At 48.1% G+C, this 24,334-nt stretch overlaps 1 protein-coding gene across 2 annotated transcripts in view; it reads right to left on the minus strand.

Annotated features, from left to right (window-relative positions):
* Positions 1 to 14,737: 14,737 nt before the first annotated feature.
* The window catches only part of AGXT2 (alanine--glyoxylate aminotransferase 2), a gene marked incomplete at its 5' end in the record, with an annotated part of 31,105 nt that continues 21,508 nt past the window's right edge, over positions 14,738 to 24,334 (minus strand). The window contains 4 exons of one of the 2 annotated variants that reach the window (XM_081090078.1): positions 14,975 to 15,357; positions 19,155 to 19,253; positions 21,831 to 21,980; positions 23,857 to 23,948. In XM_081090078.1, coding sequence (XP_080946204.1) covers positions 15,250 to 15,357; positions 19,155 to 19,253; positions 21,831 to 21,980; positions 23,857 to 23,948 — 449 coding nt within the window. In that variant the 3' untranslated portion in view covers positions 14,975 to 15,249. Of the gene's footprint in view, positions 15,358 to 19,154; positions 19,254 to 21,830; positions 21,981 to 23,856; positions 23,949 to 24,334 lie in introns of both variants that reach the window. The other variant, XM_081090079.1, reaches the window with a different exon arrangement.

Below are 24,334 nucleotides of genomic sequence, written 5' to 3' on the forward strand. Positions count from 1 at the left end.
TTTTCCTCCTCAAGGACAATGAAAGATAGAAACTGTGTGAACATATATGGTTGTGTTTCAAGAATACTGTCTCTCCAAGGTATGACTATGTTGATTCAGTTTGAGATTTGACTGGTGATTATCGACATGCAGCTTGGCTTCTTGCTTTGATTTGAATTGTGGAGGTGGAAGCAAATTAATTATACGGCGCTTCCTCCTCAGGCACAGTGACAGCTGGAAAGTGTAGCAGATGGTGCAGAATTTATACTGATACATTAACTAGGGATATTCTGCCTTGAGCTTTTTCATCACTATTTTTAGAAATGTTTTGTTTTGTTTTTTTACATCATTCAATGGAGAAAAACGTTTTTAATGAAAGATTTTTTAAGAAAGTTGCTATTTATGCCTTCTGTAGCAAAGATGAATATTAAATCCAAAGAGATATGGAGAGTCATTACAAGTGAGTGTGGTCAAACATGTTCAGTGATGAGTCGGTTTTAGGATGGATTAAATAAATAGGCAGTTCTTTTCATTGGTCTTGAAAGTCGCTTCAAACTCCTCACTTTCCGTTCAGTGAACTTATTTCTCTCTTTGTGTCTCCAAAGGAAGGAGTCTTCAGTTACGTGTAAGCTGGAGAGCGAGCCCCTGATGCTGAGGCTTTCTGACAGCCTCGGGGGTTGTACGGATGTGGTACATCTGTGCTGGTCTTGGCTCCGTGCTTTCGTTCCTTACGCTTTCATTTTTGTCTATTTCCCTTAGATATATATGTCTTTACCTTCCTCCCCTTCTGTGTCTAACTTCTATCACTACTTCCTCCTAATTGTTTTTCCCCCTCTTCCTTGCTCCCTTCGTGGGAAATACTGGTCACTTTTCTGTCTTTGGTCTCTTTCTCCCAGCCTCCATCTGAACACTCCACCTTCCTCTAACTTGAACTAGACGAATTGCCTGTAGTTATGAAATAGGAATATGAATGCGCAGGCAGGCATGTAGTCACATGTTATTATGCAGTAAGAAGTAGGACATCATCTTGAAAGGCATTGAATGTCCCACAAATGCCCTCTAGACCTCCCTTGCTTGCCCTGTGCCAACCATGCAGGCATTTAATTGTTTCTGCTTCATGTGAGCATTGATTGTGGTTACTTGTCACTTTTATTCTGATTGACAAAAACCAGCCATAATTTTTAAGGGATCTTCATCAGTTGTGACTGGAAGTTAGGTCTCATTGCTGACCCTGTGTGCGTGACACTGCGAAATCATTTCACTTCTCAGCTCTTCATTTTCCTTGTTTGTGACAGTTCTTTCCATAATAATGTTGTCCCCATTTATCATGCAGGATTATTCTGAAGGTCAAATAAAATCACATATAAAAGTGCTTTTTAAATACAAAAGCTTTCTACATAATGGTGATTTGAAATGAGTTAAATCTTTTTCAGTTAAAATATTTGTAGACAGAAGTGAACATATTGCATTTAATGTGCATAAAGTTTTATAGGAATTTCCTTCCTAATGTACTTAGAAAAAGTATAACACTACAGGAAAATAGGACTCAATCAAAATGAAAAGTCCTGTAGAACAGTAGGCACCATAAATAAAAAGACAAGCCCGGACTGGGAGAAATGTTTGCTATACATGTAACTGACAAAGGATTAGGGTCCAGAATACATTACAACACAAGAACCTCCTACAAACCAATGACCGAGTGACAGTGCGCAGTCATGCAGCAGTTCACAGACTTGGTCTCAAGACCCATCTATGTTCTTAGAATTGAGAATCCCAAAGGGTTTCTGTGTGGTAGGTTATTGGTATTCTATTGGTATTTACTCATTAGAAATTAAAGTACTAAATTTAAATAATTTATTTAAAAATACATGTTAAATAACAATGATAGAAAACAGCTATTTTTCAAAACAATTTTAATGAGAAGAGGCTTTATGTCACGTGTTTGAAAACCTCTGTAATGTCTAGCTGAACAGGAGACAGCTGGATCCGCATATCCACTTCTGCAGCCAGTCACTGTGTTAAAGTAGATGAAGGAAATCGGACGTCACACGATGGGAAATTGGAAAAGGAGGGACTTAGTGGACGCCCTTCCCCACTGGGCCCTGAGGGTCCTCAGACAACAGAACTACTGCATTTGAAAAACGGATAAAATATACGAACAGAGAAAGCTTAAATGGTCAAACTTGAAATGGTGGTCATTGTCACTAATAATGAGGGAAATGGGATTGAGTCCTCATTTCATGCTTTCTGATTGACAAAAGGCAAAAGTCCTGATAAGATCGAGTGTTGGTGAGGGTGGAGGAAAGAGAACACATTCATTTCTTTGGGAGTAAAACTGGTTCCGTTGGATGATTTTTGAAAGTTGACCCAGCAACCCTAGGTCATGCCTGCAGTCACTTCTCTCAGTGCGCACAGCACGGGCTTCCTGGGGGCTCTGTCAGAATGCAGCTCTAAGACCCACCCTGACCTGCAGAGGGAAGGTCTGTGGTTAACAGGTTCTCAGGAGACTCATGTGCCGGAAGCTATCTATTGTCAAACACTATCATGAAAGTGCAACAAGGAACTCGGAAGGCTGGTGAACCTTGAGCTTTAGCAAGAGCTAAAGCTATGCACCGATTGTTTTATCGAGATAGTGGTGGCTCAAAGCAATTTCCTGACCTAATAGTCTCAAAGTAAATCTTTATTAATATTGACTGACCTTTGAGATTGTCTGCTACCGGATTGCCATGCCTAACGGAGGGCAAGATGTGTATCTAAAATTGAATAAATGCTAATCAGTTCAGGGCTTCGGGGAGCTTCTCCGCTAGAGAGAAGTTTCCACCTGGCTCCCCCATGATTTCTAAATTCATATTTCTGGTCTAGTGTCTTCATTTGTGTGTCAGCCCCTTCTCCAGATCCTGAACGCTTGCTGCAAAAGTGTGCAGCATTCACACTCGTGCTTCAGGCTTGAGACGCAGGGCTGTCGAGGACCCGTGTCCACATGTGCAGGGAGCCTGATATGGATGTTCAAAGCTGAACTGTTTGCATCCACGAAAAGATGGAAACTCCCTAAATGTTTGAGCAAGAAAATGGATAAATCGTGGCCTATTTATAAAATGCCAAACGGTCAAGCAGCTAAAATGGGTGAGCTTGAGCTGTGGTGTCAGTGGCCAGCCCTTGGAAAAATATTGAATGAGCTGCCAGAAGATGAAATGTATGCCATTTATGCAATTAAAAATAGTTATTTGTAAAGAGAAAATATAGAGGCATCAATGGGAAAATCGTCATTCAGAAAAGTTAGAAAGGAAGGGAGAGGAATGGAATGGGGGTGTCAACAAAAGGGACCTCATCTGAGTCAAATTTTTTTTTTTTTAAGATTTGAAGGAAAATGTTAGCAGGTGTTAGTTAATTCTGGGTGGTGGGTAACGAGGGTTGACTACCACGGTTTTCATGAAATACTTCAAATATCCAGAAGTACAAATCAATGTTCCAACTTTTGCTAACAAAATACACCCACGTAGAAGGGGAAATAGGAGGGTTAAGATCTCCATTTTGTTCCTGCATGTTCCATAATGCATTGTAGCAAAGGCTATCACTTCCTCAATATCCACTCTCACCTTCTTCAAATTCTGATTTTCAGTTGGGCACAGAGCCACTAGAATATTAATTACCGTCCCAGCCTGTGGAACCTGTCTTGAAGGTCGGTGACCCTAATTAAGCTACAGGTGCAGTTCATTTGTACAGATAATTACTGTGAAAAACCAGTCAGAGCTCCAGCATCATTCATGTCCTTTCGGACACCGTGTGCCTCATGAAAACAGAAAAGGCTCCAATTATCCTTTGCCCTACAAATCGTATGAATGTCAGAGGCTCTAACAATTTCAAAAACTGAAAAGGTCATAGTCTTAACATTTAGATTAAATGGTATATAGTTTATATATCTTTTGGGGCACTTTTCTTCTTTTCAAATTGAGTAAGAACTCAGACTTTTGTGGCCCAAAGGTACCAGTAGTCTCAGCATATTATGAAGCAGAATTGTCAATCATTTCACCCAGCAGGGGAGTCAGTCTCTAAGGACGCAATGAGCTCCCTGTTCCTGGAACTGCAGTCCATCAGAAGGGCCGCAGAGGATGCTGGACCATGGGAGATGCCCTGAGGGCAGCCAGGCCTGGGCTGGGCTACCGGCAGCTCTGGAGAAGCCAAAGGCTTGATGACACGCCTCCTGCTAGGCCCATGCCAGCGTCCACCTGTCACAGCGACTCGGATGCAGTTTGCAGCTCTATTCTACTAGCAGCCTTGTTTTTAGGACGTCTGCATGTGCACTGATTTAATTGTTCTTAATTCCCACAATGATGCTTTTGTTCTAATCTGCCAGATTGACAATTTGGGAAATACTTTTTTAAAAAAATTATCTTTATTGTTGAAAGTAACACTGATAGATGTCCCCTTTTCCTCCCCCATTGACATCCCTCCACTCTGCTCCCACCCCTCCCCAGGCCTTCTCCTCACTATTGTGTGTTCCTGGATTATGCATATATGCAGATACATTCTTTGGTCAATCCCTCCCCTCCCCTTTTGGATGTCTTCAAGTCATGCTCTTGTATTGCTGGCAAGTTTGTCAGGGGCAATTTGTCCTGTTTCTACTTTGGAGTTTAATCTTCATTGTTCAGAAAGGAGCTATAGTTTTTCAAAACCTGATTTCATTTTAGTTTGAAAATTGTGTGTGTTTTAATAATGGAATTAGAAAATTTGGGGAAACATTCAGAATAATATAAAGAAGACCAGGCCCTGGAGTGCCATCCTGATGGACCACGGTCGTGGGTTTGATCTCTGGTCAGGGCGCGTACAAGAAGCAACCAATGGATGCAACAACAAATCCATGTCTCTCTCTTCCTCTCCCCCCCCCCCCCCCCCGCCTTCCCATTCTCTAAGATCAAATTTAAAAAAGGCGACCTCACCTAGAATCACACACAGACCCAGCTGTAATGTGTACTTCCAAGACTCTTTCTAGGCAGAGGTACTTTTCAAACACAACTTGTCCTCTGGATACCATTTTATAACTTGCTTTTCCACTGCGGTTAGAATGCAAGCAGACACGCTTTTGGGGCAGGCAACACAGCAGTGCGGATCGACACTTTAAATGGGGAATCCGTTTGATTCAACACTTTCCCTTCTAGGAATTTATCCTAAGGGGGAAATAAAATGCAAGCAGTGTAAAGGCCAGTACAAGGATAGCCATTAAAATGTCATGGCCCCAGCCGGTCTGACTCAGTTGGTTGGGCGTCATTCCATGCAGCAGTGCTGCCGGTTCAGTTCCTGGTCAGGGCACATGCCCAGGTTGCAGGCTCAAACCCCAGTAGGGGACATGCAGGAGGCAGCCCATCGGCAGCCCCGTCCTCTCTCAAAAAATCAATAAGAATATATTTAAAATGGATAATTCCAGAAATGTGTTCTGGGGCTATAGTCACACTTATACAAAAAGGTTTTAATTGCAGCCCTCCCCCCCCCCCTTTTTTGATAAAAGCAAAATATTCTAAATAACCTCACTATCCATTAGGAGCTAATAAACTACTGTACAAAATAAGCTGTAAGATATCATGTTAAGTAAAACAAAACAAAACAAAAAACAGCCCAGCCAGCATGGCTCAGTGGTTCAGTGTCGACCTGTGAACCAGGAGGTCAGGGTTCAATTCCCGGTCAGGGCACATGCCTGGGTTGTGAGCTTGATCCCCAGTGGGGGCTGTGCAGGAGGCAGCTAATCGATGATTCTCTCTCATCGATGTTTCTATCTCTTCCTCTCCCTTCCTCTCTGAAATCAATAAAAATACATTAAAAATAATTAAACAAACCAACCAATGCATTTGTGATCTATAATGGTTGAAGGAAGGTGAGCCAGGTGAATAGGGCTGTTTTGTTGTTAAGCTGTAGGAGTTCTTTATATATGCTGGATATTTGCCCCTTATCAGAAAAGGTCAGGCTGGAGGCTCTCTCTTCACTGTCTACCTTTTTATACTTTTGGGATTTCATACGAGCTGTACATAATTGTTCTATTTTGACCCCATGATCCATCTTCAAGTGGAAACTTCAGCTTGCTAGATCCAGGTCTCATTTTACTTAAAGTTTAGTTAACTCAACTTTAATTCCTTGTCATCCCATCAGGATTAGCACAGCCACACCTTGGGAGAGAATGCAGTCATGCCCTCCCCCAACATTCTTCCCGTCTTTGCTGCGCTGGAAGGATGGATTGAAAACACTTCTTGCTTCCCTGTTTCAAAGCTCCCCCCCTCCCCCCTCACCTCCCTCCGCAGCCCCTCTGGAAGAGCTGGGGGAGTAGGGGAGGAGTGGATTTGGGGTGTAAAGATCCTATTTGGAGAAATATGTGAAGAGGAGCAGGCAGTGCTCTAGGGGAGGAAAGGGGGGGCCGAGAGAGGGTATTGCTTTAAGAAAGGAAGCAGGAGTTCCCTGGAGCTGGTTCCCAGCGTCCAGGAGTTGATTCCAGGGATGTTACCGAGAATAAAGGGCCCTCCTGCCCAGGTTGGTGGAACTGGCAGCACCTCCCAAGGAGCGTGGACCAGGCCCCGGCACCCGGTCCTGGTGGTGGTAGTGCCGCATGGAACTAGCTGGAGACCAGCTCAGCTGGGACACTGGTATGTATGTATGTATGCATTTATTTATTTATTCTTTTTAACATTCTTTATTGTTTAAAGTATTACATAAGTTGCCTTTTTCCCCCATTGACCTCCCCCCGGCTGCCCCCACCCCCCAGCACATGCCCTCACCCTCCTACTGTCTGTGTCCATTGGTTATGCTCATGCATGCATACAAGTCCTTTGGTTGATCTCTTACCCTCTCACCCCCACCCCCTTCCCTCATAGCGGGACACTGGTTCTTAATGCCACCTCTGCTAGAGTTCACACACTACATTGACCTACCTCACCCCCAGTACCATCACATCCTAACACTATTTTATTTCTGGCACAATGTCCACACTCTTCCCTCCCACCTCTTGCTTTTTCAAGTTTGCTTCATGTAGCAAGCAATGAGGCCTGTGAGCAGGGCTTTTAGCGAGAGCGGAGGGTTAGATAACAGGGACAGCCCTGGCTCACTCTCACTTGGATGAGGATCTTGACCGTCCAGTCTGGGCAGTGGGACAAGGTAGGGAACAGGGCAGAGCAGGACCAAGGAGTCTCAAAGTGTGCCAAGAGCCAGCAACAGAACTGCCCATCAGCCCTGAAGCCAGGCTGGGGCAATGAGAATAGATAAGAAAGCTGAGGTCAGCAGGTAGATGGGGCAGCTCACAGGGAGGGCAGGGAGGCAAGCAAGAATCAGAAGTTTGGTTAAGACTGGCTGGGTGGGTGGGGGATTCCTGGCACCAGGCACTTGCAGCAGGAAGGCACTTGGTTCAAATACTACTCCCTGCGCCCAGGAGGGCATGTGCACGCCAGGAAGGAGGAAGAGCATGCAGTGGGTGCCCAGGGCAAGGTGTCGCAGGAGCTGCTGAAAGGCGAGTCTGTAGGCCAGGAGGAGGTTGCCCTGGAGATGTGTTTGGGAATCCTCAGCGTCTGGTTGTAGCCCTCCTACCTAATGGATGAAATCACCCAGGTAAAGTATACAGAGAGGGAAACAAAAGAGGTCAAGGTGGAAATCTCTGTGGCACACCAGCATCGGGAAGCAAACTGCATAAAAACCAATCCATGAGATGTCTAAATATTTCTAAATACGTATCTTTTTTTACATTGCAGTGCATATGTTTCCAGTTACATATTATGTTTCTAAATATATATTCTCCATTGTAAATATATGTGTTTCTGAATAGACACACACATACATATCAAAGGTGTATCAGGTGGATCGTTGTTTATTTCAGATGTGCTACTTGCGGCTTCAGCTGCTGGTGACGTTGTGGCATCTATGGGTAAAACGCACACAGCAGCCTGAGGACCTAGTTCTTGCCTTTCTGAGAGGAGCCCAGCGTTAGGCCCTGAGCATGTGAGGATGGAGAAGACAGGGTCGCCCTGCCAGCAGTGCAGGGCCTGGTTAGGGAGATGAGGTGTACGCAGGAGAAGAAACATGAGCCCAAGATGGTGCGAACCCAGTGCCACGTAAGGACGTCCCATGTCAAAGGGAAAGGGACGCTAAGGAAAGAGTTCATGTTAATTGCGCAGCTGCCCATGTATTTTCTCATGGAAATCCTCACGAGGTTTCTGTGGGGTTTCCACCGGGCCCCAGGCAACTTCAGCTCAGAGAAGTCTATTTGCCCAAAACGCATCAACTGGAGAGCGCATGGGGCTCCCTCCATCCGTGGTGTTGTCCCACCTAATGACCAGCTCGTGCTTTCATTAGCTGCTCTGCAGCGACCCTCCAACCAGGCTGATCAAACCGTGTCCCTGACGTCTCTCCATGGCCGTTCTCCGGCACGGATGACCGGCACAGCGCCTTCCGTCCCACCGGGCGCCCCTTCCACCTGCCACCGGCAGGCCCAGGCTGGCCTGCTTCTGCCTTAGCCCAAAGGGACGGGGAGAAGAAGCTTCTGTTTCTGTCTCCAGGCCTAACCCGGGCGGAGCTTTGTGTTGGTGAGGTACTTCCTGGCGTGGTGTTCTTCAAGGAGCCGGAGCTGTGCTGCTCTTACTGTTCGCACCGGTGGGAAGTGAGGCTTCAGCTGGAATTAACGGAGCCATCTGCTCGCAGGGCCATGAAACCCGCTTCTGAGCTACCATGATGATGCCCTACGGTGGCGATGGTGTTTAGTTTTCTTTTATTGTTCTTTGCAGGAAGGGTGAGATTTGAGTGAGACCTGAAGGTGGAAGAAGAATGAAGTCCTCCCATACTTTTGGAGGTTAGTTTGACTTCCTGGAGAGTTAAAAACTACACTGATGTAGTTTTTGTAAAGTGGAGTTTTTATTTAAAAAATATATTCTTTTTGATTTCAGAGAGGAAGGGAGAGGGAGATAGAAATATCAATGATGAGAGAGAATCATCTATCGCTGCCTCCTGCACGCCCCCTACTGGGGATCGAGCTCGAAACCCGGGCATGTGCCCTGACTGGGAATCAAAGGGTGACCTCCTGGTTCATAGGTCAATGCTCAACCACAGCCACACTGTCCAGGCAAGATGGAGTTTTATAACACAAATAGAGGATAACATAGCTTATTACTGTATTAACAATTTTAAGTGTTATTTTAAATCTTTTTATAATAATAAGTGCTAATGGTATCACCAAGCTTGATGTGATTAAAAAAATTAGGCCCTCCTGAGTGGATTGTCAGTCCAAGGGTTTTTAAATAGTTGCCAATATTTTAATGTCGTATTCTAACCACATGATTAACTGTCAATATGTTCCTTGGGTGGATAAAAGTTTACTTGAGCTGAGTGTTCCTTATCTTTACTTTAGACAGTTTTTAACAAGAGAGGAAATAAAATGAAGCTTGGCGAGAATGTGGGCTCCTTGTCTTATGCAAGCTGGCTCACCTCCCACCTCCCGTGGGGAGCGCAGAAAGAGGGAGGGAGAGAAATGGTGGTGTTAACCTCCTGCCCACGGTTCCACATGGAAAGCCATAGGAAACCATCGTGTTTATGAACTAGTGAGTGGAGGAGATAAATACGTGATCTGTGGCCACCATCTTTGTCCTTCCTGCTCCATGTCTCTGGTGGCTTACGCATCTTAAGTCCCCAACTGCTGGTCAAGAACGAGGAGCACTTTGGCTTGACCAACAGGCCCAGGACAGAGCCATGCAACCCTCATGGTCAAGGAATGAGACCCAGGGCTGGGCTGCCTTTTGGAATTCCACTGCTGAGTTTCACTGTACAATGCCCCCTCGAGGTGAGACACTACCGGGGTACACTGTTCGGTACACACAAGATCCCATAGGCCTGGGGAAGCCACCAGGAATATGTCCCATGGATTCATTTGAACAGTGAAATTCTTCAGCCCCTTCCTCTAGGGGTGGATGTCTTGGTAGTGGCAGGGACCTTGGCCTCAGCATGAAAACTCAATTTAAGTTTGTGTTTTATTGTTTTTTTCTTCATATTTTACTAAATTTCTAAATGCTTACCATAAATGTATTTTTTTAATATTTTTTTATTGATTAAGATATTACATATGTGTACCCTCTACCCCCCCCCCCCCCCCCCCGCTCATCCCCTCACCCCCCACCCCCACCCCCCGTTGTCCGTGTCCATTGGTTAGGCCTATATGCTTGCATATAAGTCCTTTGGTTGATCCTTCCCCCTTGCCCCCACCCTCCCCTACCTTCCCTCCAAGGCCCGACAGTCCAATCAAAGCCTCTCCGTCTCTGGATCAGTCCTTGTTCATCAGTTTATGTTGTTCATTATATTCCACAAATAAGTGAGATCTTGTGGTATTTATCCGCTCTCCAGTTCCATCGATGCTGTGGCAAATGGTAAGAGTTCCTTTTTCTTCTTCCTCTTCTTAAAGAATACCTTTCAGCATTTCATATAATGCTGGTTTGGTGGTGATGAACTCCTTTAGCTTTTTCTTATCCGTGAAGCTCTTTATCTGACCTTTCATTCTGAATGATAGCTTTGCTGGATAAAGTAATCTTGGTTGCAGGTTCTTGCTATTCATCTCTTTGAATATTTCTTGCCACTCTCTTCTGGCCTGCATGGTTTCTGTTGAGAAATCAGCTGACAGTCGGATGGGTACTCCCTTGTAGGTAACTGACTGTCTTTCTCTTGCTGCTTTTAAGATTCTCTCTTTATCTTTTGCTCTTGGCATTTTAATTATGATGTGTCTTGGTGTGGTCCTCTTTGGATTCCTTTTGTTTGGGGTTCTCTGCGCTTCCTGGACTTGTAAGTCCATTTCTTTCACCAGGTGGGGGAAGTTTTCTGTCATTATTTCTTCAAAAAGGTTTTCAATATCTTGCCCTCTCTCTCCTTCTGGTACCCCTATAATTCTGATGTTGGTACGCTTGAAGTTGTCCCAGAGGTTCCTTACACTATCTTCATACTTTTTGAATCTCTTTTCTTTTTTCTTTTTCGGTTGGGTATTTTTTGTTTCTTTGTATTTCAAATCTTTGACTTGATTCTTGGGATCCTCTTGTCTGCTGTTGGATCTCTGTAAATTATTCTTTATTTCAGTCAGTGTATGCTTAATTTCTAGTTGGTCCTTTTTCATGTCCTCCATGGTCTCACTATACTCCTTGAGGGATTCATTAAATTTATCGGCGGTTTCCATAAAATTCTTGACAAACCTTATAAAGGTGGCCTTGAACTCTATATCCAGTCGTCTGCCCTCCTCCGTTTCTGCCAATTGTGACCTGTTTCTTTGTCTCCGCATTTTGGCTGCTTCCCTGTGTTGATAGAGTGGCCCTGCGCGCCAGGTGTCCTGTAGGGCCCAGTGGCTCAGCCTCCCCAGTTACCTGGGGTGGACACTCTTGGTGCACTCTTGGTGCCTTGGTTGTTGTAGGATCACTGGGAGGAATTGACCTCCAGGCCAATTGGCTGTGGGAAGCAGCTGTGTCTGAAGTGGGAGAATGGTCCCCCTCTGACCACTGGGTACAGTGGCTCCTGGATCTAAGGAGGTGCTAATTCAGCCCCTGCCTGAGGCCACACAGCCGGGCCACGAAGAGGCTCAGCTGTGAAGCAATGCAAGCCGCTGCGGGGCCTTGGGCCTTCTCTTGGAAGTTCCAGGTCTGCTTGGCTGGGCTGTAGTTAGGTACATTCACATGCAAAAGCCTCTGCTGCAGCCTGGGTGGGGCGGGGTCTCAGGGAGTCAAAAGGGCGGGGAAAGAAGCTATGGCTGATTCTCCGCACCCGGAGTCGCGCGTCTCAGTGTCCCGGTAACGGCTGCAAGCATCTCTGAGGGAAATCCGCCCTCAAGTTCGCCCGCTGCCACCTGACAGAGCAGCCTCTCCCCGTATGAGTCCTGGGTCCCCAGAGACTTCCCGGAACCGGAGTTCAGAGCAGTCGGGAGCTTGTGATTCAAAAAGACAGCCGCGTCCTCAGGTGCCACCCCCTTTCCGCACGCGAGCCGCCGCCGTACCTCTGCACTCAGCCTCCGCAGCTCCTCTGGCTCTCAGCGTGCTTTTCTTTTCTTCTAGTTGTAGAAATTACACTCAGCCAGCCTTCCTGTTGTTCTGGACGATGTTTGCTCCGTCCTTTGGGATATTTCTCAATTGTTGTGGGAGGCGACTATTTCCCGGTGTTTATCTATGCTGCCATCTTAGTTTCTCCCATAAATGTATTTTTAATATAGTTTTCCTTTATCTTAAAACAAAAAAGGAATACTGAAGGTAGAAAGGCTTTGAAGAAAAACTGAGAAGTAAGGGTTGGCTTTCTTGTTCACTTCCTGACCCCATAATTTCCACTAGCAAAAAAGGGGAAGAACATTCCAGGTACGATGACTTATGGGAACAAAAAACTGTTGCATGATGTGGGAAGAATGGTGGGAGTAAAGCTGGGAAAAGTGGCGTGGGAGCAATTGTGAAGGCTCTTGGGTACCATAATAGTTGGAGTTTGGACTTTGTTCCACAGGCAATAGGGAGCCCCCAGAGGCCTCAAGAGATAAGAGATGTGATCATATCGAACCTTTTAGTATGTGACTTTGCTGTCAGTGTAGAGGCTGATTGGGAAGGCGTCCGGGATACCAGGTAGGAGGCAGTTTAAATACTTAGGAGAGATGAGGATGGTCCAAATTAAGGCAGCGTTGGTATAACTGAGTCATATTGGAAAAACGATGTAGAAAGCATTCACGAGACTTAGTCATATGAAAGGAAAAAACATAACTTGAAGAAAAAGAATGACCCAGTGTGAGCCTGAGACACAATGGGTATCATTAATCAAGAAGGGACTCATTTGGGGTTGGGCTCAGAAAAAGGTTGAGACTGAAGATGATTATTTGGAAGGCAATCACCATCCACAGGATGGGTGACATTCCCGAGGTGAAGGAGGTCCTACAGGGAGAGAACGTAGCATGGAAGAGGAGAGGCCCCAGAACAGAGCCTTGAAGAGGAGGCGTTGCCAGGAGAGAGATTGAGAAGGAGCTGTCTGAGATAGAAGGACCACATTGCAGAAGCCAAGGGAATCCTATTCAAGAAGGAGCAGGAGTTTAGAAAAAATCTTGCAAGGAAACTAAGTTTTGGCCATAACAAAGGCCCTGGTGGCCTTTTGAGAAGGCAGTTTCCAAGGAAGGAGAGGCAGGAATGAGATTCTCGTGGCTGAGGCATGGATGGGAGGCAAGGAAGTATAAATGAGCCCCAGCTGCTCTTGGGAGATTTTGTAGTGAAGGAAAGAAGAGATATGTAGGCTGAAGTGAAGAAATTTCTATTTGCATAGTTCATTAGTTTGCAAAACACTTTTATATCCATTACCTCAGTGAACCCCAAGACAACTCAGCAGGTAGGAAGGACAAGTATTGATATGCCTGGGAACAAAGTGAGGTCAGAAAGAGATGCAAGGCTTGCCCAAGGTCATCTATAGCAAATAAGTGGAAGAACTGAATTTAGAATTTGGGTCATTTGGCTCTTAATTCAATGACCTTTCCACTGAACTTGCTTTGTTTGCATATTGGACACTGGAGGACTCCTTAAAGGGGTTTTGATCTTATCCAGGGGACAATGGGGAGCAACTGGAAGGTTCTGTGCAAAGTAAGAGTATGTTTAAGTCAGTGCTCGAGGGAGGCAATCTCACAGTGAGTGCAGGATGTGTTGGTGGAGTAGACCATTAGGACATGCTTCAAACCAGGCACAGCTTAAATAAACATCGCATGGCATGCTGGGAAAGTTATTTCCTGTTCAGTTCTGTGCATCCTCTTCTGTGTGTGTTAAGGAGAGGATCACACTTTGCCAGCATCTTTTCATACCCTTCAGATACTTTCTAATCTTCCTTTTGAACAAAGAGAGAGTTACCCACGGGCTGAGAACAACTGTACTCAACTGGCTTCAGGTACATTGCTGTGTGTTCACTCTGGTTTTATGATTATTCTCCAGTTATGACAAGTAGTACTGATTTCTCATTTTTTGTAGTTATAGAAGGTTACTCTCAGAAACACCTAAGTTAAAAAAAATCAAAGAAAAATATTAAGTCAATTCTAAGCCAGATGGTAAATACTTATGGGAACAAACATGATGAATGTGCATTCTAATGACTAAAGTTTGGGAAGTTCTTATATTGGAGACCATTGTAATAGGATTGATGAGGGTTTAGCCCAGGGTGGGGTGATGGCAGTGGAAATGGAGAACAAGTCTCTGATAGACATTTTAAAGAAGTTAAGAAATTGGGGTATTTTCTGCATCATTTCTCAGGATGTTTATGGCTGCAATAAGAAAAAAACTTAAATAAAAAAGGCTTGTGCAATAGTGTGAATTTATCATCTCATATAACAAGAAGCCTCAAGGTAAGGTTGGTCTAGATTGGGTAAGTTAGTGGCTCACTGACATCGCTAAGGACTCAGCTTCCCAACACCTGCCAACCTCAGCACATAAGCTTTGGTCTCATGGCCCCAAAGTGGCTGATATGGTTTGAAGAGTCCCATCACAATAAATGATGAAGAGTGATGAAGAGTGAAGGATGAAGAAACCTTCCCCCGAAGGCACCTGCACCAAACATCGCCTTTCCGGATTCATTGTCCCCAAATAGGCCACGTATCAGGCACCAGCCAATCATTGCAAAGGCGACTTCAATGAGCACAGCTAACCCCTAAGACTGGAAGTTCCTGGGAGAGAAGGGAGCTGTGAGGGTCTGCTAGTTTCATAAAAAAATACTGCCTAAAGTTATCACTAACATTTATACAATTATGTATCTTAAGGTTATATGGAATTTTTCTTAATGTTTCTGTTTATTGCAGAAAATAACAGACAAAAATAAAAACAAAAGATACCCATAATTTTCAGAAATAAGTAATTTTTAAAAGATAAATAAGTTTATCTTTTCAGATCCTTTTGCAGGGTTATTTATGGTTTTCAATTTTAGAAGTTAGCAAATTCTCCCCTAAGAAAGCACTTAAAAGTTAAATTTGTTGTTTAATATAATACTTTTCTTCACATGATCTTTTCATTTTAAATGTGTGTGCTTTAATTGAATATCAAAGTAAGAGCAATACACTGATTTTGTGGTTCTTAATTTATCAATCCTAGAAGAAGGATTTATTCTCTGAGCGAGGGACAGAGATCCTTTGCTGAAGGGTTTCCCAGCATAATAGGGGCTCTGTTCACAAATCTGGCTGGCAGGCAGTCAACTTTTACAACTTATACCGGTGCTTCTGAAATCCCTCAAATTAGCTCTTGAACATCAGTGGGAAGTTCTTGAGGCTTGTGGGTTTTTATGTTTTAGATTTTATTTAGCTCTTCTTTCCATGTGTTGGGTGACTGCAGCGCGAAATACGTCCACTGCAAAATCAGCTTCTGGCTTCGTGATGCACAGCGAGGGCGCGATGCGGAACGTCTGAGGAGACAGGAAAAAGGGGTCGTCAGAGAATCAAACGTGAAGGTGAGCGAATGCACTAAGCTAAGAATCTAGACTTTGCTGTTACGGCATTTCCTGCGTCTCCTTGGTGGGCTGGTCTCCTTTCCAATGCGGTACCCAGGCCATTCGCCCTCCGGTCTTGTAAAAACTCTGTACCATCTGGCTGTGCTCCCCTCCCTTTTAGTCACCTGCTCACCTCCGCGCCCTTCCACCTCCTGCACTGAGGTCTTAGGTACCTACCTACACCCCATTTCTGCCACCACTGAGGACGACCTTCATGTCCATGTGTGTACAAGCCAACAAGCTAGCTTCTTACTTTCTTGATTACCATGATCCCCAGAACCTTCATCTCTGCTTCTCCGCATCCATTCACACCCAAGTCGGTGCCATGAGCCCGCCCTTCACTAGGAATAACTCAATTTCCGATTCCCATTATGTCTGTCCTTAAAATGAAAGCTTCTGTCTCTTCATGCCTCCATTTATCTTCAGATCTATCGCCCCACTCAGATCTCTTTTTTTCTAACCAGCTTGGAGCACGTGGTTGATCGTGTGAACTACTCTCTCACCTGCCCCCTCACTGCGCTTGCATTTCCTTCCACCCTCTGCAGCTGCACCCACGCCCACCCACGAAGTCCCAGCCCTGATCCAAGCTGTAATGGAACTGCTTTGCGCCAGCAGAGGTGGCCAAGAAGTGTGAAAGAACATCACGCTGCTTGGCAGCCGGAGAGCACTAGTAGGCAGGGCCTCCAAGTTCTGCTGGTCCCCTACATTTTTCTTGTTCTTTGTCAGATTCCCCTTTTCATTCTACACCCTTTTCATTCTTCTCAATTCCCTCGCTCAACGCCTACGCCTCTGGCTCTATTTCACAGATGATCTTGCCTCATGTTTCTCAGAAACTGTCAGGCAAGATCTTTCCATAGAGCTGGTTTCTCCCACATCCGCTCTTCTATCCTAACCTGAACCTCATTCCAACCTGAACGTTCAGAGAACGAGGTGTCTCTGCTCTTCAGCTCCACATTTTCCACCTGTGCCGTTGGCCCCGGGGGCTCCCATCACCGTCACCCCAGGAAACATCCCGCGTTCTCTTGCATCTTCAACTTCTTTTCAACTTTCTCCCAGGCCACAAACAAGCAGGTTTAAGGCTCTCATAACCCACATCCAAACCACACCGAGTAAACATCTGTTGGTCCCCTGGCCCCTCTAGCTGTCAGACAAACGTTATTTTCTCCTTTTATGCAAATTCACTAAAAAGACAGGTTGATGCTTGTTGGCCATCATTTTCCTCTCCCCTCTGTTCACATCTCAACCCACTGCCAGGTGGCGGCTGCCCCTGTCAGCCTGCCACCAGCACCCCAGCTCGAGCCGCCAGGGCCTGCTGAGTGCGGAACCCGATGGCGTGCTTCCGCCCTCGCCTTCCTGGCCTTCTCTGCTGCACTTGGCACTTGGGTCCCTCCTTCTGAACTTGTCCACTTTCTTGCTGCTCCACACCCTCCAGCTTTTCTCACACCTCTCCGCCCTTGGTCTTGTCTCCACTCAGGCACGCTTTCGTCCACCTGCTCTTTCCATGTTGGTGGACAGCTTGCTAGCCTCGCCTCCCTGCAGACACACTTTGACGCAGACACACTTTGCAGGAGATGTCCTCAGCTCACCACTCACCCTGATGAGTTCCAAACTGTGATATTTACCTTCCTTTCCTCTGAGCTACAGACTCATCTACAGGCCCGGATGTCCATAAGCCCCTCGAATGGAGCACGGTGAAAGCCCAAGTCATCTTTATCCTGAACCAAGTTAGACACGAGGGCTCCATCCTTGACTCTCCTTCTCCACATGCCGTCCCGGGCATGTCGCTTCCAGGATTGTTCTCTGGGGCCTCCGCCCTCACAGCCACAGCTGCTCAAGCTCAGGCGGCATCGGCAACCCCCACTGGGACTCCCTGCCTCCAGTCCGGTCTCTCAGCCTCACCCTCCTCCCAGCAGATCCAGACAGCAGACGGCCTGAGCCTGGATCCTGGTTCTGCCACTGACGAGCTGTGTGACTCGGGCAGTTTAACTAACTTCTCTGTGTCTCTTTTTCTTCATCTACAAAACATGGGTGATAATAGTATTTATTTCATAGGCTTGTTGAGAGCACTGAACGAGTCGTGCGAAGTGTTTAGAACCGAGCCTGACAAATAGGCGTCTTCTTCTTCTCAGTGACTGCCTCCTGCCCTAGGCTGCTGCCACACTGTGTGCATGTGCGTGCAGCTCTTTGCACGCTGCCATGTTCCACCCACGCTTCCAGTGTTTATCTCATCGTTTAAGGCTCAACGTAGCCAGAAAGGCTGGCCTCGGGGGTCCCTTCTCTTTCCTCCTTTTTAGAGCTGCTGCGAGCTTCTGTTCTGTTGTAATTCTCTGTTCCCATGTCTTTCTCTCCTGCCAGCGCCATAAAGGGAGGGGCCAGATCTGATTGATCATCGCAGCGTTAGTACGCACAGCGATGGCCGCTTTGCACATGTTTGCCAGGTAACTAAGGAATAACTGAGCAAGTCAGCCATGGATTGGTTTATGTCTGCATACGTTGGGCATCTCCCTGACGCCCCATCTTAGGATCTTTCAATCGTTGCCCTGTCTGATTTGTGCAGAAAAATATTTGTGACGGGACCAGAAACAACCCGCCAAGCATGTCCTAGCAGAAGTGCTCGCTCTGGCCCTCTGGGGTCCGGCGTGGGCTGGGCTGGGACAGTTCTAAGCCTATTGGTTTGCAGGCTGGGAGGCTGAGGGGAAGGGAAAGCTGCAGATGCCGGTGGGGAGGGACGAGAGCACAGGAGTCTGAGCTGGAGTGCCACCTCCCCTCCGGGCCTGTGGGAAAGGCGGTACTAACGGCTGTGGGACAGAGGGGTGCACATAGGATCTTGCCTAGTAGCTCCATTTCCTCAGAGAAGTACCAGGCAAGTGTTCACTGAAGCAGAGTGAGGGGTAGGAATGGAGCAGGGAGGCTGGGAAGAATGACTGATGTCTAAAATGAGAAAGATGGCAAAGGACAGGCACAAAGTAGGGGAGGGACAGAGGTTGCCCTAAACCTTAGATCTCTGCCCCCAGCCAGTCCTGTGAGCGTCCTGCTGTGTGGGGGACGAGGGGCAGATTGCTGTACTCTCAGCAGCAGCCGGCGCACGGCCAGGGCCACACCAGTCCTCCCGGGGGGCTGCACTCGGCTTTCCCAGGGAGCATGGGAGCTGGGTGTCTGCACCCCCAGCCTGAGGGCGAAGGGCACTGGGAGAGGCTGACTTGGAGCTCTGCCTTAGGGACCAGCCTGGGTAGCCCCCCATCTCTCCTGCGGGTCACCTGGCCTGCCAGCGCTCTGAGGTTGCTCCTGGCCCCAGCGGCCACGATGTGTTGGGAGGGTTAGGGTTTACAAAGCCAGAGCCCAGGGCTACGTGAAGGACAGCCAGGATCACTCTGACAGGTCGCAGGGAGCTCACACACGAGGCACGCTGTTCATTGCACGACGGCTATGACGTTACTATGACCCGTAAACCCTCTGGTCTGCAGGTTCCTGTTGCTGGTGCCTGTTAGACTGCCTCTAGCTATTCCGCACAGAACGCTGACAGCCAAACCGGCGGACACAGCGCCCCCTCGTGGCCCTAAGGCGCCGCTGCCACTTCATTTTGGAAATACCTGAGCTGATGTCTAGAGAGAGGGGCCGGTCCCCCAGCACACGCCTTTGGAAAAGTGACCAGGCAGCCTGGGGCGTCAGGGAGGGCCCCCCTACAGCGCCAGGGAAGCCAGCCTTCCCCTCACCTGGGAGAAGAGGCCGCCTCGGCCGACGATCAGGCCCATCTGCCTGCAGTCCTCGTGGATCTGGCTCACTTCCTCCCGGGGAAGGGGCTGGCGGCTCGTCTGCCAATGAAACACATTTTCCGCTTGGTGTTGGCGGGTGAGACATTGTTCCCAAGAGGAAGGGAAGCAGCTCAAGCAATCCGCGTTCTTCGTCCCTCCGGGTCCCCCTCTCCCCCTGCAGCGGGGATGAGGCTGTTCATGGCCAGACTGGATCTTTTGGGGGTGTTATTAGATATAAATTTTATCTGGTGTTTGTGTTTATCCCGATTCATTTCCAAATCCCTAGAGACCAGCAGCCGGAGGCAGAAGCCAGAAGCTGGGCTCTAGCGCCTGCTGCCGGCCCCTCCCCAGCGGGAGCGGAGTCCGCTCTGGATGCGGGAGCCCCCGCGCCCCTTCTCTCCGTCCTGCCGCGTGGAGAGCTATTCCCAGGCCTCTCTCCGTCCTGCCGCGTGGAGAGCTATTCCCAGGCCGGGAAGTGGCTCAGAACCTGCACGAGGATGCGGACAGCCACGCTCTCCCGGGGCGGCACGGCCTGGGCAGCGGGGGTGGCCCGCTGGACCCCTCTTCCCTGCGGGTGAAATCTGCTCTTTCCCTGGCGGGGGGCGGGGGACAGGTGGGGGGAGGGGGGGACGGGGACGCAAGCGCTTCGGGAGCCACAGGCTGCCCCAGGTCCCGAGGCCTCTGAGGTTGGTCCTCCCTGTGGGTCCAGGAGTGCCAGCCCCCGGGGCCCTGAGGGGGTGCGGGGGTCCCCTTTCTGTGGTCTCCTGTCTCCTGAGGCTGAGCACGGGCGCCTCCTTCTGACCTGGTCCTCTCAAGTCTGACTGTGTCAAGCTCGGGGAGCAGGGATCACACCAGCCTCACCGAGGGAGCGGGAGGTACCCAACCCGTGTTCCTTAAGGGCCCCCCAGGCGGCCCCCCAGGCGGCGGGGCTGGGAGCCCGCACTGGGAGCTCCTATCTGAGCGCAGGGCTCAGCCTCAGCTGCGGGCAGCCTCTTGGGCATGAGCACCGGCTGTGGCTCTGGTTCCAGATGCCCAGGACGAGGTCCTGGCTTGGGGGCCAGCCCTTCCCTCCTGTGAGCGGAGGCGGCCCCCAGCTTCATTCCTCTCCTCGGGGCTCCTGCCCCCCTCCTCTAGGCTTCAGTATCCACCCCGTCCCCCCAACACCTCATCCAACTCGTTCCCCAAATCTTCGGTTCCTGGCGAGGAATAGGCCTGGGCATTTTTGTCTGTCTTAGAGCTTTAAGATCAGGAATGTCATCCTCACATGTTCAGGCCACTAGGCAATGGAGGACCCGGGAGGGAGGGAAGGACCAGGTCTCCTCACTGACCTGAGATGTCCTGCAGCCTGTGGGAGGGCCTGACGTTTTACCAGGACAAAGCGAGGTCTGAGGAACGTCTTTGGTCACCTGTCCATGCGCGTGCGCAAGTGGGGTTTGGAAGAGTGAGAGCGGGGGATGGGGGGGGGAAATGAGGGGGGAAGGGGGGGCTCCTCGCTTGCTGGGCTTTCCTCTGGGGAGTCTGGACGTTGAGGCGCCTGCGGTCTTGGAGGGAGCTCCTGGCTGGGGGCCAGGGTGGACTCTGAGCCTTAAAGCAGCCCTTGACTGGGCCACAAGCTGAAGGTCAGTCTGCAGGGCTTGTGGTCTGGTCTCATGTTCCTCTTCTTTTCCCGTTGTCCTCCCTGAGCTTTAAATATGGTTTAAACATTCCAGCTTCCTACTGGCTCTGCTGTGTGGTTTTAATGGAAGAGTCGTATATCTGTGGTCTGGTCTAAAGACTAAAAGAATGGGCCATTGATTCTTCTAAACTAGATCAAATAGCAAGAAGTCAGTCAGGGGAAAACTGAATCCCCATGGACAAGAGCTGGGGGAAAGGGGTCGATCTGCATATTCCTCCCTGGGCCAGGATTCTCTGACTGTTGCGCTCCTAGAGGACCTAGGGCTGCTTTGAGGGGAGGAGGGACAATTTCCTACTCACAGGGGCTGCAGGGGCAGCTTTGAGAGACGCACACGGAGGTGAGAAATGTGGGGAGAGAAGGAGTCGCAGATTATGTGGTGATACTGAGGCTGGGGAGTTGGGAAGGTGAGAGAGTGAACATGGGAGGAATAACTGGTTGGGGAAAATGCTAAGTGTAATTGCTGTCATGTTGAGTTTGTCACCGTGGGGAATGTCATCAGAGAGTCACATCATTCCTCCCTGGTTACTTGGGAATGAAATCTACAAATACACCCCCCCCCACACCCCCCCCCCCCAGATCTTTAACATCCTTACCCCAAACCATTACCACAACCTTCTGCCAGCCCTCCCCCCTTACTTCCACTAGCTCTCTGGGCCACTTGCTCTGCCTGCCCCCTCAAATAATTTCCTGCCTTGCCCACATTTGTAATTCTAAATATTCAGTCATCACCGATGCTCTCTGCCTAGTGTGGCAAGAAGACCAGCTCCCTTTTCCAAGTCCCCGCCCTCACCCTCTAGCACTCTCGAGAGCCTGCGGGCATTCTGTGCACTCAACACAGAATGCTGTGCTGCGGGTTCCCTCCTGGGAGTGAGTGAAGTCTGCTTTCGGCCGGTGCTTGCTACTTGGACTGTAGGTGCCCCCAGAAGCCACAGAGAGAGAGAGAGCAGCAGGTCAGAACCTACCTTATCCTTCACCATTTCTATTCCTATCAGGAGGCCTTTGCCTCGGACGTCTCCGATAATTTCAAATTCATCCCGCAGCTTAGCCAACTTCAGCAGCAGGTAGGTGCCAACCTCTTGACTGTTTTCCTGCAGCTTTTCTTCTTTAATCACCTGTTGAGAGAAAGCCCCAGAAGCCCTTGCATTAAGCCAAGTTCTGAAATGAAGAAGCAAGGAGAGGTGCGTGTCGGCGGCCCTCTTTACAGAAGCCTGACTGGACGAATGGAGCCCAGGTGCAGTGTGGCCACACCACGTGCTACAGCAAGATTTCTGTGAGGAGACAATAAGTGCTGGGGGCGGGGCCATTCCCCCTTCCTTCCTCATCTCCAGGGTGGGTGAGAATTTAGGAAAGAGTGGAAGCCGCGTCTCAATGAGTCTGTCACAGAGCCCATAATCCTGAGCTCTATAGTGCCTGGCTCTGCTGAACTCTGGGCGACCGTGGCGAAGAAGACAAGTGCTCCGAGGGCAGAAAGGTCACAGATGCCTGCCCTCCTGGCAGCTTGTTGGCCTTCGCCCAGCTGCCCCCAGGTGCCCAGGGGTCTCCCTGCAGGGCCCTGGCCTCTTGAGCTGAGCTGAGCAGGGCCCTGTGTGGCCCAGAGTCAGTGTACCTGAACAGACAACAGGATTCTCACCCTCTTGTGCGCACAGCGAGACTGTGATCTGACTCGATACATGCAACATGCACTGCATTATATTTCACTGATAGCCACTGCGCGACTCGGGCCAACCTGGACGTGTTGAAGACCTCTCTGTCCACCTAAGTCCTCTCTACTTTCCATGTTGGTTGAGGTGACTCAGCACTTTTGAAAAAAGTTGGTGGCGTCTACAGAATGAAATAAATGACACATCTGACCCACACTGGCTCATTTCACCCTTTAATCATATTTGAAGGGACGTTTTAATTAGCAAGAACAGCTCTTACTTATTTGCTTGTTGTTTAAAAATACTTTTAAACTTAAGTTTTTGAACAGGGGAACCATGTGACTAGTTCAAAAAATCAGAAAGTATAACAGTCTGGATAGTAGAAATCTCCTTGCTCATCCCTGTTCCCCAGTCCCCAAGTCTCCCTCCCCACAAACAACTGCTGTTACCAACTTCTTGAACATTCTTTCAGAAATACTTTAAACTTATTTATGCCAATGCTTTCAAGCATATTAGCTAGTGCATTCACAACGTCTTCTCCTATAGATGTGACCCCAGGCAAAAATCAATGGAGTGGGGCTAAACAGTAGCTAAAATACCTGGTAATCACATATCACAGATCCTCTGTAGTCTTTTAATTTATGACAGTACAAAAAAAAAAAAAAAAAAAAAAAAAGGCAAGAAGCCAGGCCGGTGTGGCTTAGAGGTTGAGCATTGACCCATGAACCAGGAGATCACAGTTGGACTCCTGGTGGTGCCCAGGGTGCGGGCTCCATCCCCAGTAGGGGGCTTGCAGGAGGCAGCCGATCAATGATTCTCTCTCATCGTTGATGTTTCTAACTCCCTTTCTCTCTCTGATATCAATGAAAAATTTTTAAAAAAACAAGAAAGAATATATAAGAGCCAAAATTAAACTATTATAAGGAAAAAGAGCTTGTTTACGTAAAGATATTAAAGAAGTGACATTAAAGATAACAACTGATCGCTATCCATAAAATAGCACTCAAATAACAAAGACACTTCAGTGCTACCAGGAGCTAGGGGAATGCTTACTAGTACATTTCCCATGCATGTGAGGTTTCTTATCTATTTCTTACTCAATACTTCGAGCACCAAAACTAGATCATTAAGAAAAGAAGGGCAGGTGCCAGAATAATAACTGGAAATCGAACTTTAATTCATAAACTAGTAATTATAATAAAATCTGGGAATCTAACTTTAATTCATGAACTAATAGTTAGCCCTCCTCTCCAATAATGCGATGTGATAAAGTCACGAGGATGTGTGTGTGGCTTTGAAGTTGTCGTTTTGTGACATGAGTGACGTCCATGTGGCTGCTGGCACGTACCTCAAGCACGGCCGATCCGATGGCACAGGCCACGGGGTTCCCTCCGAAGGTGTTGAAGTGCAGGACGCATTTAGCCAAAGACTTGGCAATCTCTAGGAGGAGAAGGTAAAGGTAGGTAAAAGGGGACACCTTCCCATCTATAACCTCCCATCACAACATTTGGGGGACGTTGTAAGTGACATCATATCCAATTCATCCCTCACTCACCAGATAGCGGATGCTACGGATGGAATTGTCGCCCCACCTAAGTCCCTATGTTGAATCCCTAACTACGTGGCTGCTTTAGGGAGGTCGTTAAGGTTAAATGAGGTCATAAGAGTAGGTCCTAATCCCACAGGACTGGTGTCCTCAAAAGCAGAGACAACAGAGCTCTCTCGCCCTCTGTCAAAAAGGACATGTGAGGACGGAGCAAGAAGGCAGCCATCTGCGAGAGAGGTCTCACCAGAAACTAATTCCGCTGGCGCCTTGATCTGGGACC

Source organism: Myotis nattereri (genome assembly GCF_964212035.1).
Source record: "Myotis nattereri genome assembly, chromosome: 4".
Classification (NCBI taxonomy): Eukaryota; Metazoa; Chordata; class Mammalia; order Chiroptera; family Vespertilionidae; genus Myotis; species Myotis nattereri.